The 15,195-nt window shown below is 40.3% G+C and overlaps 1 protein-coding gene across 4 annotated transcripts in view; it reads left to right on the top strand.

The window, feature by feature from the left end:
• LOC128758503 (protein diaphanous homolog 3-like) overlaps window positions 1-14,635 on the top strand; it is a 69,154-nt gene extending 54,519 nt beyond the window's left edge. For all 4 annotated transcript variants that reach the window (XM_053864492.1, XM_053864495.1, XM_053864493.1 and 1 more), the window contains one exon: window positions 13,946-14,635. In XM_053864492.1, the coding sequence (XP_053720467.1) occupies window positions 13,946-14,319 (374 nt within the window). In that variant the 3' untranslated portion in view covers window positions 14,320-14,635. The remainder of the gene's footprint in view (window positions 1-13,945) is intronic.
• Window positions 14,636-15,195: the final 560 nt, after the last annotated feature.

Here is a 15,195-nt window from a genome sequence, read left to right as displayed (position 1 = left end):
CAACAAAAGAATGAGTGTCACCCAAGTATTTGGCTATTATGTTTTATGAGTTGTTGTAATTGAACCAACTAGAAATCTGTGAAAAGTTTTGCCTGACAGGAAAGAAGCAGGAAGAAAAGGATTATGACAAGGGGCCCGTCAGGATTTGTCACTGTTCCGCTTCGAATATCCATTAGCATTTTACAGTAAGGCACTCGTGACAACACTGTGACACTTGTCTGGTATTGTCCCGGGACCTGTTCACTCATAATTCATTAGAGCAGCTATTTTAATCAAATACAATTTGATGCTGATATATCCCTTTCGCCATTAAAGTTTCATCAGTCCCTGCATGGTTTTAAAGGCATGGCATTGTATATGCACTACCCTTGGCTTGTTGAGTCCATGTATTACTTGATAAGAGTAGGAAAATCCCTATTCAGAACAAATGCAACACTCTGTAACTCCACACTCGAGTAGCTGTATGTCCATCTTAAGGTGGGGCTGGGAGGAGTATGTTCCATTATACCGCGACAAATACAGTCGCAGACTGCTCCATTATCTGAAGAAACAGTTGCGTCACTTGTCTCAATTTGCCGTTCTTGCTCAAGTTCGGTGCCAGTGTGTTTACTGATTGGCGTCTTGATAATTGTGAGTAGGATTTTGCCACGAGCGCTGCTGCTTGTTCGCTTGTATCACACTGAGCTATTGTTCTGTTCAATGGCTGATTAAAGGAAACAAACAGGGATCTCTGAGTTATTTGCACATCTGACTGTGAGGAATAATAGCGCGACTGTGCAGACGACATCTGGAGCAGGGGCTTTTTGCTTCTGCACAGATATCTGGGTTTCAAGGAAGATTCAAATTCGCTCGCCATTCATTTGCCACATTTTAATTGATTTGAGTAAGTGCCATCTTTCTGGTGTTTTTACGCGACTTAATTGCTTTTAGAACGCGTGTCCTTTGATCTTGCGTGTTGAAATTAAATTTGAATTGAAGGCTTGTTTTTATTGCACCAAGTCATAACAACGATGATTGTCAATAATTGTTTACCGCATTTTTTAAGCACGCTTGAAAGTTATTCGCATCCTTCTCCGAACGAAAGGAGGCGAATCTAATTGTGTTTTGTACTATAAAGACATGCTCCATTTTAGGCCTGTGAATAATGGAGGAATGAAGCGCACAGCATATAGAAATTTTGGGGATAAGGCCCATCACTGTGTATGGAAGTACCATGCAACCCAATAAAAGAAACACATCAACAGACATCACACATTTGGTCACTCACTCGCAGAGTTAGAGGAGAGCCAAGTGCTTTAACAGAAGCACATTTCCAATGACTTAGGCCCTGTTTGCATTTTGTAAGACTAGCCAGCTTTGCTGTTGATGTGTCATTTTTATTTTCGCCATTTGCAGAAAAAAAAGCTATTATCTTATTGTATTGATTGGAAGGAATTACTGTAGAACATGCTAGGAAGGAACATGGATCGCAACAGGCCCCCTGAGAACTCCCAACAAAAATAAGATATATGGCTCACTTAAAGTAAAGCACTGTATCCGCCACATACGTTAAGGGTTAGTACACTGCGCATCAATAAATGTGCAGATATTGTAGACATGAGCTATAAAGGCTGTGGTATTTCAGCGCTTAATGGGGAAATGAAGGAATGCACTCATTTCTCGTCTCCACACACACATTTGTTTGGCACAGCACTGCACGCTCAGAGGTCATTGGTACAATAACCAGTTTCCACTCTGCCTTGAAGTAATCCCGAGGGTGTCCCATAACAACTGGCTACAAACTATGCCACTTGAGGAGAACGCACTTACATCTGTCCATTGATTAAAATCAATATTGTCCAATCTCGTCGACGGCACTGTCCTCGGCCTTCTGAACTCAAGGACTTGTGTGTGATGAAGCACAGCTCTGTTCAGTTGGATGCAGCCCCTTCTGGGCTCCACAATGTGTGAAACTGTTTTTCCCCCCCGGAGCATTTGTGAATTGCATTGATCAGCAGTTAAACGTACCGAACACAACATGGTTTACATTACTTCAATTTCATAGTGGATGTGATGTGTTTTGAAACATTGGATCCATTTCCGCTTGTGTTTGGAGTCTAAATGTTTCACTGCATGTGTGTTATTCAGAGAGTTTTGCGGGCCATCGATGCATGTATTTTTAATTGCAGGGCCTGTGTGAGTTGGCGGAAGAAGCGGCCCAGGGAAAGACCGAACTTAACTCGGCCAAACTGCCCTGTCACTTAATTTATTTCTTTGCCGTCTGCCTCACTTGCTTTTGCACTTGCTTCTGTCATTGTGCGTGCACGCACACATGAGTGTGTGCGTATGTCACCCTGACTTTACAGACCATTACTGGGAAGTAGCCTTGGCTCTGGTGATGGAAAGAAACAAAGATCTTGGTGACACAACTTGACACCAAACACAATGCATTGTACATTTCTGTTTCTCATAATGGTGACTCTGGGGATTGGATCAGTCTGATTGCTGGATTTGAACTCCTCTTGCAAGGAAGCTTTTGATATTTAATTCTTAAATGCAGCAGAATTTAAATGAGCATTGTTGAAGTAATGTTAACCCAATATCACACCTTGCTCTTTGACTTTTATGCTCCTATGCTTCATTGACAACCTGAAATATTCTCTTTTGAGAGTGAGTTGCTTTGTGCAGGAACAATAACATGAAAATTGTTTGGCTTTTATTGATTTTTTTAATGGTAAAACCAATGCTACACGTCTTCTAAGCATTTTCATCCTTGAGGGAAATCCATCAAGATCGGCAGCACTAATCATATTTATGGTCTTGTTCTTATTCTTAATACCAAGTCATCTGTTTTTCCTGAGACTATTGTGGCATAATGTGTTGGGATGTCTTCATTTAAATTCATGGAGGTTGAAGCAGTCTTATTTTTCTCATGCCAGCTGGGTGGGCGCGAATGCTTGCGTCTTCTTCGCCTCTAGATTTTTGACATGTCTGATCATCAAAGATAATCTAAAATCAAGTGAAAGTAGGGCAGCACTGTGGCATACTTGTTAATGATGCAGGCTCGCAGTAAGGAGGACCCTTTCGGTGTAATTCCTATTCTTCTATGGTTACACTTTGCTGTCTGATTTTATTGTTTTTGTTTTGTTTTGTTTTTTTTGTATAGTCATCAATGTATGATTCAAGGCAGACACTGATTTGTATTTAAGAAAAAAAAAAGTGTCATTTTTCGGCCAATATTTGCTGTATATTGAGCCACTTCTACATCATTTTCATTGTATCACATACTTTCTAGGTTTAAGAAAACAAAAATAGTTTGTTTCTCTGACGTTATTCAAACAGTATGTTAACCTTGTCCTGAGGAACTAGAAGAACTACCAAAATTAGACTTTTATGAAGTAGACTCGAAACACACTTCACTTGTTTGCAGGATAAAACAAGGACAAACCAGTGTTGATGGAGACAGCCTGGAAACCAGATGGGTTCTGTCAGAGAGAGGAGAACAGAGATGGAAATGGTTAAGAGATGGAGGCTGATGTGGCTGTCTGTAATGCGATATGGCAGATGCAATTTTATTTTTAGGACACAAGGCCCCAGAACGATAGGTTTTATAGGGTTTTGAGTGGGTTGATCTTTTTAAATATTCAACTTCAATGAAATATGAAGCATGACTTCAGGCCGTTTGGAATTCATAAGTCTGTTTGCCAGGACTGGGCCTGCATATTGAGAACTGTCGGAGACGGTCTGAGTGTTAAATACAAATCCAGAGCTGGCAGGGGAGACAATGGAGAGAAATATAAAACACTTAAGAGGAATATGCTTGAGCAAATTCATTAAGAAACAAATAAAAAATGCTATTCTCTCTCTTGAATGGATGTGAAGAATTAGAATACCAAATGAAAAAATATTTTTTCAAAATGATCCGAGTGAGTTTTTACAGCATGTCATTTCAAGTTCGCCTGGGACTAGCTAATAGATAATATTTATATTTGAACTATGGTTTTGGCTGTAATATTTGTAACCTGACATCTAGTTTATAGCTATTATATATAGAATAAAAATTAAGCAAGCTGGTCCTATGCTACAAATAATGGATCCTTCTTTCACAATGTCTAAAATGTGAACATAATATATGTCAATTGTTTTATTATTAGAGAATGGAATTGCCAATTCGAGGTGTTAAAGGTTCAAGCTGCCAAATAAAGAAGGAAAGTAAAAAAAAAAAAATAGAATTAATTTGTGTTTGATGTGCACTGACCTAAATTTAAGCAGGTGGAGTGATGGCAGGAATAGGGACAGTTGGCAAGCTAACAAGGCAACAAAAATATATTTTTACAGCCTAAAACCTCGCTGTACTTTGCTTGTTCTACATGTCTCATAGCTGTTAACGCTTTTATTGTTGCCTGGTCATCCCTTTCTAGTAATTCCAATTATAAAATGCAATGCATTCTTCTTGATGCTACCTTACCTCGATGTTGTTATTCAAGTGTTGACCATAAAAGAATGTTAGCAAATATAGTAGCGTTGTCTCCTCTTTCATTTCAACCCATTTTCATGGAGTAATATATTGACATTGGGAAAGTGGACTTTTGCGTCCTATACTGATGACAAACGCAGCCTTCCGCGTTGCATGTTGATACATAGCAGTTACAATGGGGTAAAAAAAAAAAAAAAACGTTTTCCTTCCCACGGTGGATCATGACTGTCTTTCAATTTCTATTGACACATTTGATATGGAACGGGAAGAGCACCATCCCATGCCTTACATAACCCCAACCTCTATTTGTTTACGTGAGGATGTGCTGTCATGTCACACGGGCCTGCGATTGAACCACCAACAGTCCATTGCGAATATAGAAGTCTCCATCTGACCATTTACAATGGTGTCTTTAACGCAGACCTGTACCACTACATTAGTGCAGCTGCACATCTATCATGTAAACCTCTTAGTCAACCAGTTCATCCATCTGTGTTACTCACCGATTGTTCACTGACAGACCAACAGACAGATGAACACACTTTCCCGTCTGCAGGAGCATTTGCAAGCGTTTTAGCTCTGCGTCTCGAGGAGTATGAAGGGAAGGATCAATATTTTCCTCTCCCACTGTGACAGGTGTACACTGCTGGTACTTAGTTATTAAGAGGCAACCGTGGTGAAATACATATGCATTAGTCTGCGACTGCTGGGGATATTTGCCAGTGGTGTCCACACAAACAACAACAGGTAGCAAACAGCAAATCTGAGACATGTTTAATTCATGCCACAGGCAGCCAAGTGAACTGGATGTCCGCTGGTATCAGTGCACCAGCCAGTGTTTATTAGAAGTCCGTCTGTGTTTTTGTTTATCCTATGCACTGATGGGTGTCTCTCAGGCTATGCTACGTCCATGTGTGTGAGAGAGAAAGAGAGATGGAAACCCCAGGAAGTGAGGCTGTTTCAGGATGAGGATACATTTTCAGTCCATTACCCTGCATGTAAATATAATTAGAGGAAAGCAGGAGTAAAAGTCTGGGCTGTTAGAGCCATCTGCCAGGTGTTTTTTTTTTCCTGTTCCTTTTCTCTCCAAATCAATTTATGATTTACGGTTCCTACACAACTGTATCATCGACATCCTTTTTGTTCTTGCTTTGATATCCGGGACTTGTCTTGTCCACTGCTGTCTGTAATGTGAGTGTGGAAAATGAAGTGTTTCTTCGTTTAAAAAAAGGCATGTTTGCCATTTAAATGTGTACTTGCATTACACACAAAATGTTTTCCAAATGCTTGGAATGCATGTGGCGCATGCAGGCTTTTGCAGTGATGTTCAGAATACCTGTTAATTGAGACCCTATATTTACTGTTAGTTCTTGTTTCTGTGTACACATTATTCTGTTTTTGGATATATTGAGGTCCAGATAGCAGTGCTGTCAGGATGGCGAGGCACATTTTTTTGAGGCATTGTTAAGAGCACCAAAGCATGCTAACGCAATGTCACGCTCCGCCGCAGCGAACAGTGACAGAGTTCCCACTGAAAGGCACACAACTTGAGGGACATTTAGTTCATTCCTTTCAAATCTGCGGTGCTGCCCTGTTCGGTTTTAAGCGGCGAAAACTCCAAGGGTAGTTGCTGCATTTTCATCTTCTTGTGAATGTACTACCTCTGCTCTCCCTACCAAAGAATTTTGCATTTCTCATCAACCATCCAACTTTTTACTTTGTCATTTGGCTTCAAGACGTTGATGTCAACATGGAATCATTGGTCAATGATGCGTTTTACATACATGTAAAATATATGGACCGTGCATTTTTTGTATATGCCGCAGGTTTCAGATCACGAATTGATGCCCTATTTATTCGCCCCAAATACATGTTTGGCTCGATGTATGTTTTTGGTTTCATAATTTTGTTGCTTTTTTCTCCTCACATTATTTCATTAAATTCATCTGTATTTTGAGAACAGAATAGAATAGACCTTTCTAAATATCATTATTACTGTATTGACTGTATTGGCTTTTCAATGTCAAGATTGTTTTAGTCTTTTCCGTGGCATGTTCATCTCATAATATTTAACCGGCAAGGATTTCCAGTGCATGATGCAATGCAAAAAATAGTTTCAGTTTTTCCTCACTTCTGAATTGAATTCACCTGCCAGTCTATTACCTGCTGTAAAGGTTAATCTGAGGCTGTACAGTTCGGTGACCCACTGAGACTGTCGGTGTATGATGGACAGGTTTGTGCAGAATTCTGCATTTAATTTCATTGCTGTTTAATTCTATGAGTTTGAAAAGAGAATCCGAACCGGAAATACAATTAAAATTCAAATTGTTTGGAATACTGAATGACTGAAAAAATATTATTATTATTTATTTTACTTGTATTTGTATTCTTCATGCTGTTTACAAAGCATTTTTAGTATTGTTGTTAAACATAACAGAGCCAGATTTCTGAGATCATAAATTGTATTCTACATCCTGCAATTCCAGTTCAACATCCTTTGGTTTGGAGCCTGTTCAATTTAAATTCTAATTCTTCAAATACAAAAATTGAAATTCCAATTTCAGAATTTTTCACAAGATTGAGGGGAAGAAATAGTGCTTTCTTTCTGGGTCGTGATTCAAATAGTAACTGGAAAGAGATGTTTGATTTCTGGGCATGTTGCTCACTTCATGTTGAGAAATACACATGCTGCATTTTCATATGTTCCCGCAAGCTCGTACAGCTGCTCTCTTCTTGGAATGATCAAACCCCCCCCAAACTTCACAAAAGTAGATAGACGGGGAGTGGGGAGGGGGAGTTGGTGTGTTGATAGGAAGAGCTTATCAGCGTTACTATTTGAAGGGGTAAATGCAAATGGTTCCAAATGATCTCACATGGAACATGCAAATGAGCTCCACAGTTTATGCAAAAAGCAAATAAAAACAAATGATGGTCTCTGTTTTTCCATCGGACAGTGACATTCAATTTCTCCAAAATATGATCCTTGTATCCATTTAATAAACCAGCGGGGTCTTTTCATGAATTAGCTGATGTTCTCTCCTTGTGCCATTTGAAGTTGATTATTCTGCTCTGGTTGAAATTCATTTTGTCATTCTGTCATTTGCTCACTTCAGTGCCATCAGACATATTTTAGCATTTAGAAAATGAAGTGAAGGAGAATAAAACTAAAACCTTTTTTTTTTTTTTATGACAATCCTCGCAAAAATGAAAAGTTTGTGACCACAAAATACATGAAACGTGCGCACAAAAAGCCGATTGGAGGCAACAAAGTACTAATGCGAGTGAATGCAGTACTAATTTGTGGGCTTGTCATACTAATTCCTGGGAACGAAATACTCAACTGTGGCCAAAAAAAAAGTAAAAGTAGGTGCAAATCGAGCGCACCTTCTCGCCAGCATTTGCACATCTTCATTAAGGCAATGAATGGCCTTGTTTACTTTGATACTTTGATATTTGATTGTTTAATGCATTGATTTAAAAAATAAATGCACATATTTGTTATGTGTATATGTGCTTATGTGTTTTAACCACTGTACTACCGCAATGTCAGGTGAAAGTTCAACATTTGTCTTGTTTGTGGGTGAAAAAAATGAAGGGGCGCCACCTTCATTGAAATGTCAAAAAAAGTGACTATTACGTTAAAATTGGTTGAATGCTGTGACTTTGTCTTGTTATCTTACTGCTACACTATGATTTGATAGTCACCCTAAAGCAGCGCTACTCGACTAACCATTGTTATTTGAGTGGTACACACGTCTAAGTCTGGTCCAACTGTAGAAGCAGTCTGGCATTTGCCTTGGCCAGCCAGGTCTGCTCTGCCAACTCCCTTTGCTTTTAATGCACTTGACTGTGCACCAGACACCAAGTTTTTCTTGCGGGCATGAAGCCCTTGGGAAGCAAGAGTAACCATATTGCTCTGCCTCACGGTGCTTAGTGGTTAACCCATCCAGGCACACTCTGAAAGGCCCTCCATCCTCTCCTTGTGTCTCTTTAAATTTTTAGTGGGAAGATATCAAAAGGAGAAGAGGAAAAATAGCTTGTGTCATTATCTGTGGGAACAGTTTCTCTTTTAAAAGTAAAGTAAGTGGAAAATATGACACACATTTACTGTACATAATATAAAAGCAAGGTTTTGTTTTTACGCACCTCTCATATCAGCAGCAAATAGAAGATTTTAAGGCTTATTTCTACAATGTTTGAAGTTTTATTTCAGTTAATAGGAAGTTGAGTCGACAACCTTGCTTGCCTGCCACAGCAGTAACAAAAGGCACCTACTCAGAAGAGCTGAAAACAACAGCTCCCACATCTTGACCTGGTCACAGACAATAGCCGAAGCACTAAACTAATTTATTTTCAAGGACATGTACCAGTATATTGCTGTTAAAAGTGTTGAATGTAGATGGATGACGATGACCCTGGAATTTAGGTAAACAATATTGTGCTGCAGACGTTTCTGTGAAAATGGGTTCTTCTGGGTGTGTGCTCAGCATCTTGCCCTTTTGCCCGTTTCTTATTCCTGGTAAATTGCGAAGAAGCTGGCCGGGTTTTTGCCTGATTTGTTGCACTATTTTATTTTTTATTTTTTGTTCCTGCACACATCGCAGAGGCAGTTTAATCACCGCGACAAATCAATTATATTGTCCTGCAGTAATGATCATTAAAGTCCACTTGTAACCTGTAATAGGCATCTGAGGATTCTGGAGCAAACGCTATTCGCGGACAATATTAGCGCTTACGTACACTGAAGGTCTGTGTACTGCACGCATGAGCATTTTTTGAGGATATTTTAGATACACCACAGTCAGTAAAATTAGTTGAGGGCTGTTGCTGTTGTAATGAAACTGAAAACAAAATACCAAACTCCGATCAACACACTGTCTTGAAAAGTCAACTGCTGTGTCAATGTTTTGGTTTCTATGTGTTGCTTTTATGTAGCAGTCCAGTTATGTGTTGCTTGTATGTAGCAGATGAGCGATAGGATGGGCAGTAGGGGGCGCTGGCACACTACCTTAAGGCCCATTTATTCTCCCTTTACGTACAAAGTTGTATCCGTCTGTTTCAAACAACGTTACAGGCATCGATCACATACTTTCCTGCGTTCTTTGCATTCGTATTGTTCACTAATATATCCACCAGGGGAGGGCAGCTCAAAGTCAAAACAGACTCTTCAACAAACATGGCAACTGTGGAAAAAATATTGATAATGTCACGCAAGACAAAACAGAGGCAGCATTGCATATATCTTCATCGGAGGACGGAACATTTCCGCTATGGTTAAGTCTTCTTCGTGTATTATTAGAACTATGTTTTGCGTAGTACAGCAACACTGCGGCCACAGTTTCTGGTGGTACTGTTCCAATTGATCCGAATCCGGGAGCTTTGTGGAAACGTGCAAAAATATGGACGAAATGAACACCGTGCATGTAAAGAAGGCTCCATCCGTATCTGGATCCGTACGTAATGTTGAGCATTGGTGGGACTTAATACCTCAACTGTACCTGTATAAAGCCAGATGGTGCGTTACTTTTTAACGGAACATGTTATTCATCATTTTGCATAACTGTTCACTGTTTGAATTAGGGAAGCATTTCAGAGTGCACAGCAAAGTCAGCTGTATAATGTAAAAGTATTCTTTATTGGAGGAAACAGCTTCCTGTTCATTACACACTACTTGTGGGGCGCTAGAAAAAGTGCCCCCTCAGCACAGCAGCATTGACATGAAATGGTCACTTGACACTAGAAATTTCATCAAACCAGCACCTTGGTATCTGTTGCTTTAGGGGCACTTTCCAGCAGTGGCCAAAGTTTTGTGACAGAGTTCTCACACTGTAAATTCATTGAGAGCTTTACTTCTGCTTATGTTTATATTTGTTGATGATTTTTTACTTTTAATGCATTTTTTTCTCTTTAACAGAGCATTCCTTTTCTGTCGTTTGTGATGATATATGTGTTTAAACAGTTGAACTGGTACAGCACCCCCGGTACTCTTTTTCACCAGGTACCACTGACTTGTTTTTAGTAATGCTACTATACAGCTTGGATGACCAAATTCTTCGAAACAATTTGAAACTTGATTTTTTTTTATTTATTTATTTATTTAATACCATTGTTGTAGGACCATACTTCTTTCCAAATTTCAAAATTGTTCCTTATTCGGCTTGAGGAAAATGGCTTTTGACATGAATAAGTCTACCGTTAATCGTGTTTAGTCTTTCATTAACTGACACTTGTCTACTACCAGACACTTGTTGTGCCCTGTGCAGCCATGTGAAGAATGTGAAGACAGCAACGGAAGCATTCACCTCCACTCATACACTGTGCTGTCATCCCCATCCCCTGGTCAAAAAAAAGAAAAAAAAGGACCCTTAGTCAAAGCACATGTCAAGTATTTAAGAGCAGCACTCAGGGGAAACTCTAGGCTACTGCAAGTACTGCAATCCAGGTTGTACTTGACTTGTTCACTGGTTAAGTAGGGGTCAGCGACTGTTAAGAGATGAGCCATGTTTTACATTTCCCAGGCATGTTTTCACAGCTATGATGAAGGTTTAAATTGAGTAGCTATCTCGCCTTCAAAGGGCAGTAAGGTGCCACAACTGGCAAAAAGAAACAGAACCTGCTCTTTGATCATGTTCAACACTTGAGGCTACTGAGCTGTTCGCTAAAAAGGCATTTTGAAAGTGTCCTGAAGATTTGAGTACTCTCTTATTTACAGCTTTAGTTACAGACTGACAAACTATGCGCTGGCTTGAAGTGGCTGTGGAATATGTCCTAAATGAAAACACATTCAGCCAGTATGAGAAACCTTTTATTTGGGGATATACACTTCTTTTTCTTTGATTTTACGACTCACAGTTCTAAGTTCAACAAGCTTGTATTATATCATTATCTTTATCTAAGAATAAAACGCCTCATTTGAAAGATCTACAACAAGTTAAATCCACCAAACAGAATTTCACAAGTTGTTTAGACTTTATGTTGAATACCACCGTACAACGTTTCATGTCAATAAGTCAGTGAGAATTTTTTTTACCAGAAACCTTAAATTTCTGTTTGCAGAGCTCTGGAAGTGATGCTTATATCAAGGTTTATTTACACTCAAGCAAATTGCAGCCAGACAGATTCATAAAAAAAATCCATCATTAAGCCTACTATGTGAGCAATGTCATAGTAACACCCTCCACACCATAACTTGACCAGGTTGTGTGGTTACTAGGGATGGGCCATAACTTATCGTACATGTTATTCCGCCAAACACAGTTCTGCATCTCATGACACACGGCACACTGGCTGCATTGGAATTGCACACGTGAACATAACATAACAATTTAACAGCAGACGCCAGGGTGTGACAGTTGTTGAGAGTGTGGTGGACTTTGGTTTACGATCATAGTTTCAACTCATTTTTAATATAGGGAACCTTCATATGTGTTTATTTTATTAGATGGAGTGGTCCTCATAGGTTCTCTGATGCTATCGTCTTCCTTGGTTCACACCAACACCATTGGTGTCTCCCGCTGCACTGGTGCCTTGGCGACACACCGTGGTCAAAATAGTTGGACATTGCACAGACCTTTGCTCCAGTATTGGCGGCAGCATCCTCTTCCGTGTCCCCGATTAGGTTCAGGGTTCAGTGGACACACTCTCACAGGGAGCGCTAATGCTAGGACTCTGCATCAGTTAGGGACCATCAACAAATTTTAAAGCGGCCGAAGTATTAGCGAAATCTTCATTGAGGCAATGAAAAACAACCATTTTTGGAGAGAGAATTGTGAAGGTTTTTCATCACACAAGACAAAGGACTCACAGTTTGTATAATGATTTTGAGAGTAGAATAAATGATCATTTATTCACATGATTTCTTCAACAGCATCCAGAAAATGTGTCCAGAAGGGTCCATAGTTAAAGTCAACTGTTAAGAGACATGAGATACAGCAGACAGACGGCTCAATTTAACCCCTAAATTAAGCTGTCAGAGCAGTCTGTCAGCCACGACCAAGTTCTACCAGAGATGTGAAACATTGAATTTCTCATCTCTACACTTAGTTTAAATCATTTAAACGGTTGAACGTGAAACTGGTAGAGCACCCCCGGTACTCTTTTTCACCAGGTACCACTGACTTGTTTTTTGGTAATGCTACTATACAGCTTGGATGATTTTTTTTTTATTGTAATTTAATACCATTGTTGTAGGACCATACCTCTTTGCTAATTTCAAAATCGTTCTTTATTCAGCTTGAGGAAAATGGCTTTTGTCATGAATTTCTCATCTCTACACTTGGTTAACTGTTATATTTAAACTTAACCAAAGATTTTGGAGACAAACTCCACTAATAGGTTTCATCATAAAACAGTGTTAAGAGAAACTGTAGTGTGTCCAACACATGTAACAGAATGAAAATGTATTTATCGTGATACTTCTCGTGTCCATATTGCCCATCCCTCCTGCTTACCTTTTACTGAAGGAATCAAAACCGCCACAGAGACTGTGCATGTGACTACTACTTTGCGGCACTCTGACTAGACCCCACTAATTCACATTCTTTGAGGCCCTCTGTTTGCTTGGCGTGTGCGAGTGCGCATGTGTGCTGGATGCCCTCACATCCACATATGTAATCAAAGGCGCACCCTTCTTAATTTTACAGTTGGCTCTTTCTTGTCTGCACTCTTTCCTCTCTCTATCCTTATTTATTTGTCAGGGGTTGTGTTCAGGGACGTTCCTAGTCATTCGTCAGCGCGGCCCATAAAACATATTGTCATGACTGACTGGCGACGCTCCAAACTCATTACCGATTGGCTGACAGAGCAGCTCGCTCTGTTCTGCTCTGCTGTGCTTGACTCCTGTTTGCCAGACATTTCAGGCTCAGGAAACTTTAAATGCAGCGGAGTCGTTCCGAGCTCCATTCCTCTCAGCCTCAACGCTCAAGGTCACATGAATATGGATTTACCCTCTCCTTCCAACGTGCACATACTGACGATGGAGTCGAAGATCTACTCAGAGGGATTATAATTCAGGATGTAGGTCTGATCTGGCCCTCAATCTGTTCACACACTGCATGTGTGTGTTTTGAGTCACAAACCTGAGGGGCGGAAGAGAACCAGCCGTGTGTGGGGCTGAGGTAAAGTGTGTCAGAAAAGGGTAATTGTGATTATGGGAGCTTAGTGGGTGGGTGTCATTGCTCTGAAAACAGATTTGCATATTAAAAAAAAAGGACGGCTTGGATTATGGAGTTGCAGCCGTGTTGGCTTGATCGTGCGGGGAAACTAGCGGAGTCTAACTGGCCAGTGTGTGTGCACTCATGCTGTTAACTCTGTGATTTTAATAGATCTCTTTGCTGTATCTTCTGCGCGCTTGTATCTTTTCCGTTGCTTGATACTCATCTATTGTCATTTTCCTGTTGTCCGCCTTGCATGCGCCGATATGGCTAATGACCTCACTCGCTCTTCTGGACCGAACACTCACTGCTGTGATCCCTGTGTCTTTACCCACAGAGAGCAACAGGACGCCTTTACAGAGGTCTCGCTCTCGCGACAGAGTGAATCTGAGCTCTTTCGCGACGAGTGCTCCGGCTGCCAAGGAAGCTCGCGGTGAGGGTGAAGGGGTTCCGTCAGCAGCACCACCGGCGAGGCCTGTCACCTGCTCAGCGCCATCAGAGCCCGGGCGCAGGCACAGGAACGTCCCCGACCACGGCTGCACTCGAGAAAGAGAGATGCCAGTGCAGAGAGAGGTTTCAGGGCCAAGAGAGAAAGAGTTGAAAGTGGAGCCTGCAGCACTCCAGCTGTCCTCCACTGGTACTGCTTCCAGTAACAGTGCTAATGTTGAGTCGGATGTTGAGGCTCTACTGGCGAAGCTCAGATCTTTGTAAAAGCTGGATTTTAAGTCTTATACCATACTTACGTACGATACAGAAGAGAATGTAACAAAACAAGATAAGAACCTGCTGTCTAACCAAAGATAAGATGCAATATAAAAGTATTCCTTCACCTTTTGTACTCTGCTCTTTCACTCTCTTCATTATGTTTTTATGATTCAATGTGTGTGTGTTGACCTTCATAGAGATTTTCCTGTTCTTGTTCAGAAATATATATATACTGTTCTTTTGTACTACTCTGATGTCTGTTTGCTGTCAAAAAATATTTTATTAATCTGTGAATTTTATATCCAAATTTATAATAAAAATACTTAGCACAATATATTTGTGGTTTTCATTTTTTATTTTTTTATTTTTATCCACAGTGTTTCTCCCAACACGACACATTCTCGCTCTTAAAGCGTCAAGTTGCAGTTATTTTCAAGTGCACGTTTGCGTGCTGTGCTGAATCACGCCTCGTTGCATGTTGACGCATGGATGTTTCCATGGAATCAATTGTGTCTCCTCACACATGACGTTCCAGAAAGAGTGGTCGGTAGGCCGCTCTGATTTTGACACCATTCATTATTCAGAGCAAAAGCAGCGCCACCCCATGGCCAACCCTAACCACAGCCTCCATCTTTCCTTCACATGGAACTCTGCCTCCAGCAGGGGTCACCAACCTTGCAACAGCAAGCTACTCCAAGTCTATATGTGTTCTTCTTGTAATGTTGGTATTAATTTATCTGTATATATTATATTTTGCATGGATCTATGACATCACACGTGTATTCACGTTACTCTTTACAATGGAGTGCTTCACATGTGTATTTGGAAGAGACATTAAAGCATCCGGTAGTATACAATAAAATACAGTAAAATCTATTGAAG

Source organism: Synchiropus splendidus, chromosome 5, assembly GCF_027744825.2.
Source record: "Synchiropus splendidus isolate RoL2022-P1 chromosome 5, RoL_Sspl_1.0, whole genome shotgun sequence".
Classification (NCBI taxonomy): domain Eukaryota; kingdom Metazoa; phylum Chordata; class Actinopteri; order Syngnathiformes; family Callionymidae; genus Synchiropus; species Synchiropus splendidus.
This window is presented reverse-complemented; position numbering and strand designations above follow the sequence as displayed.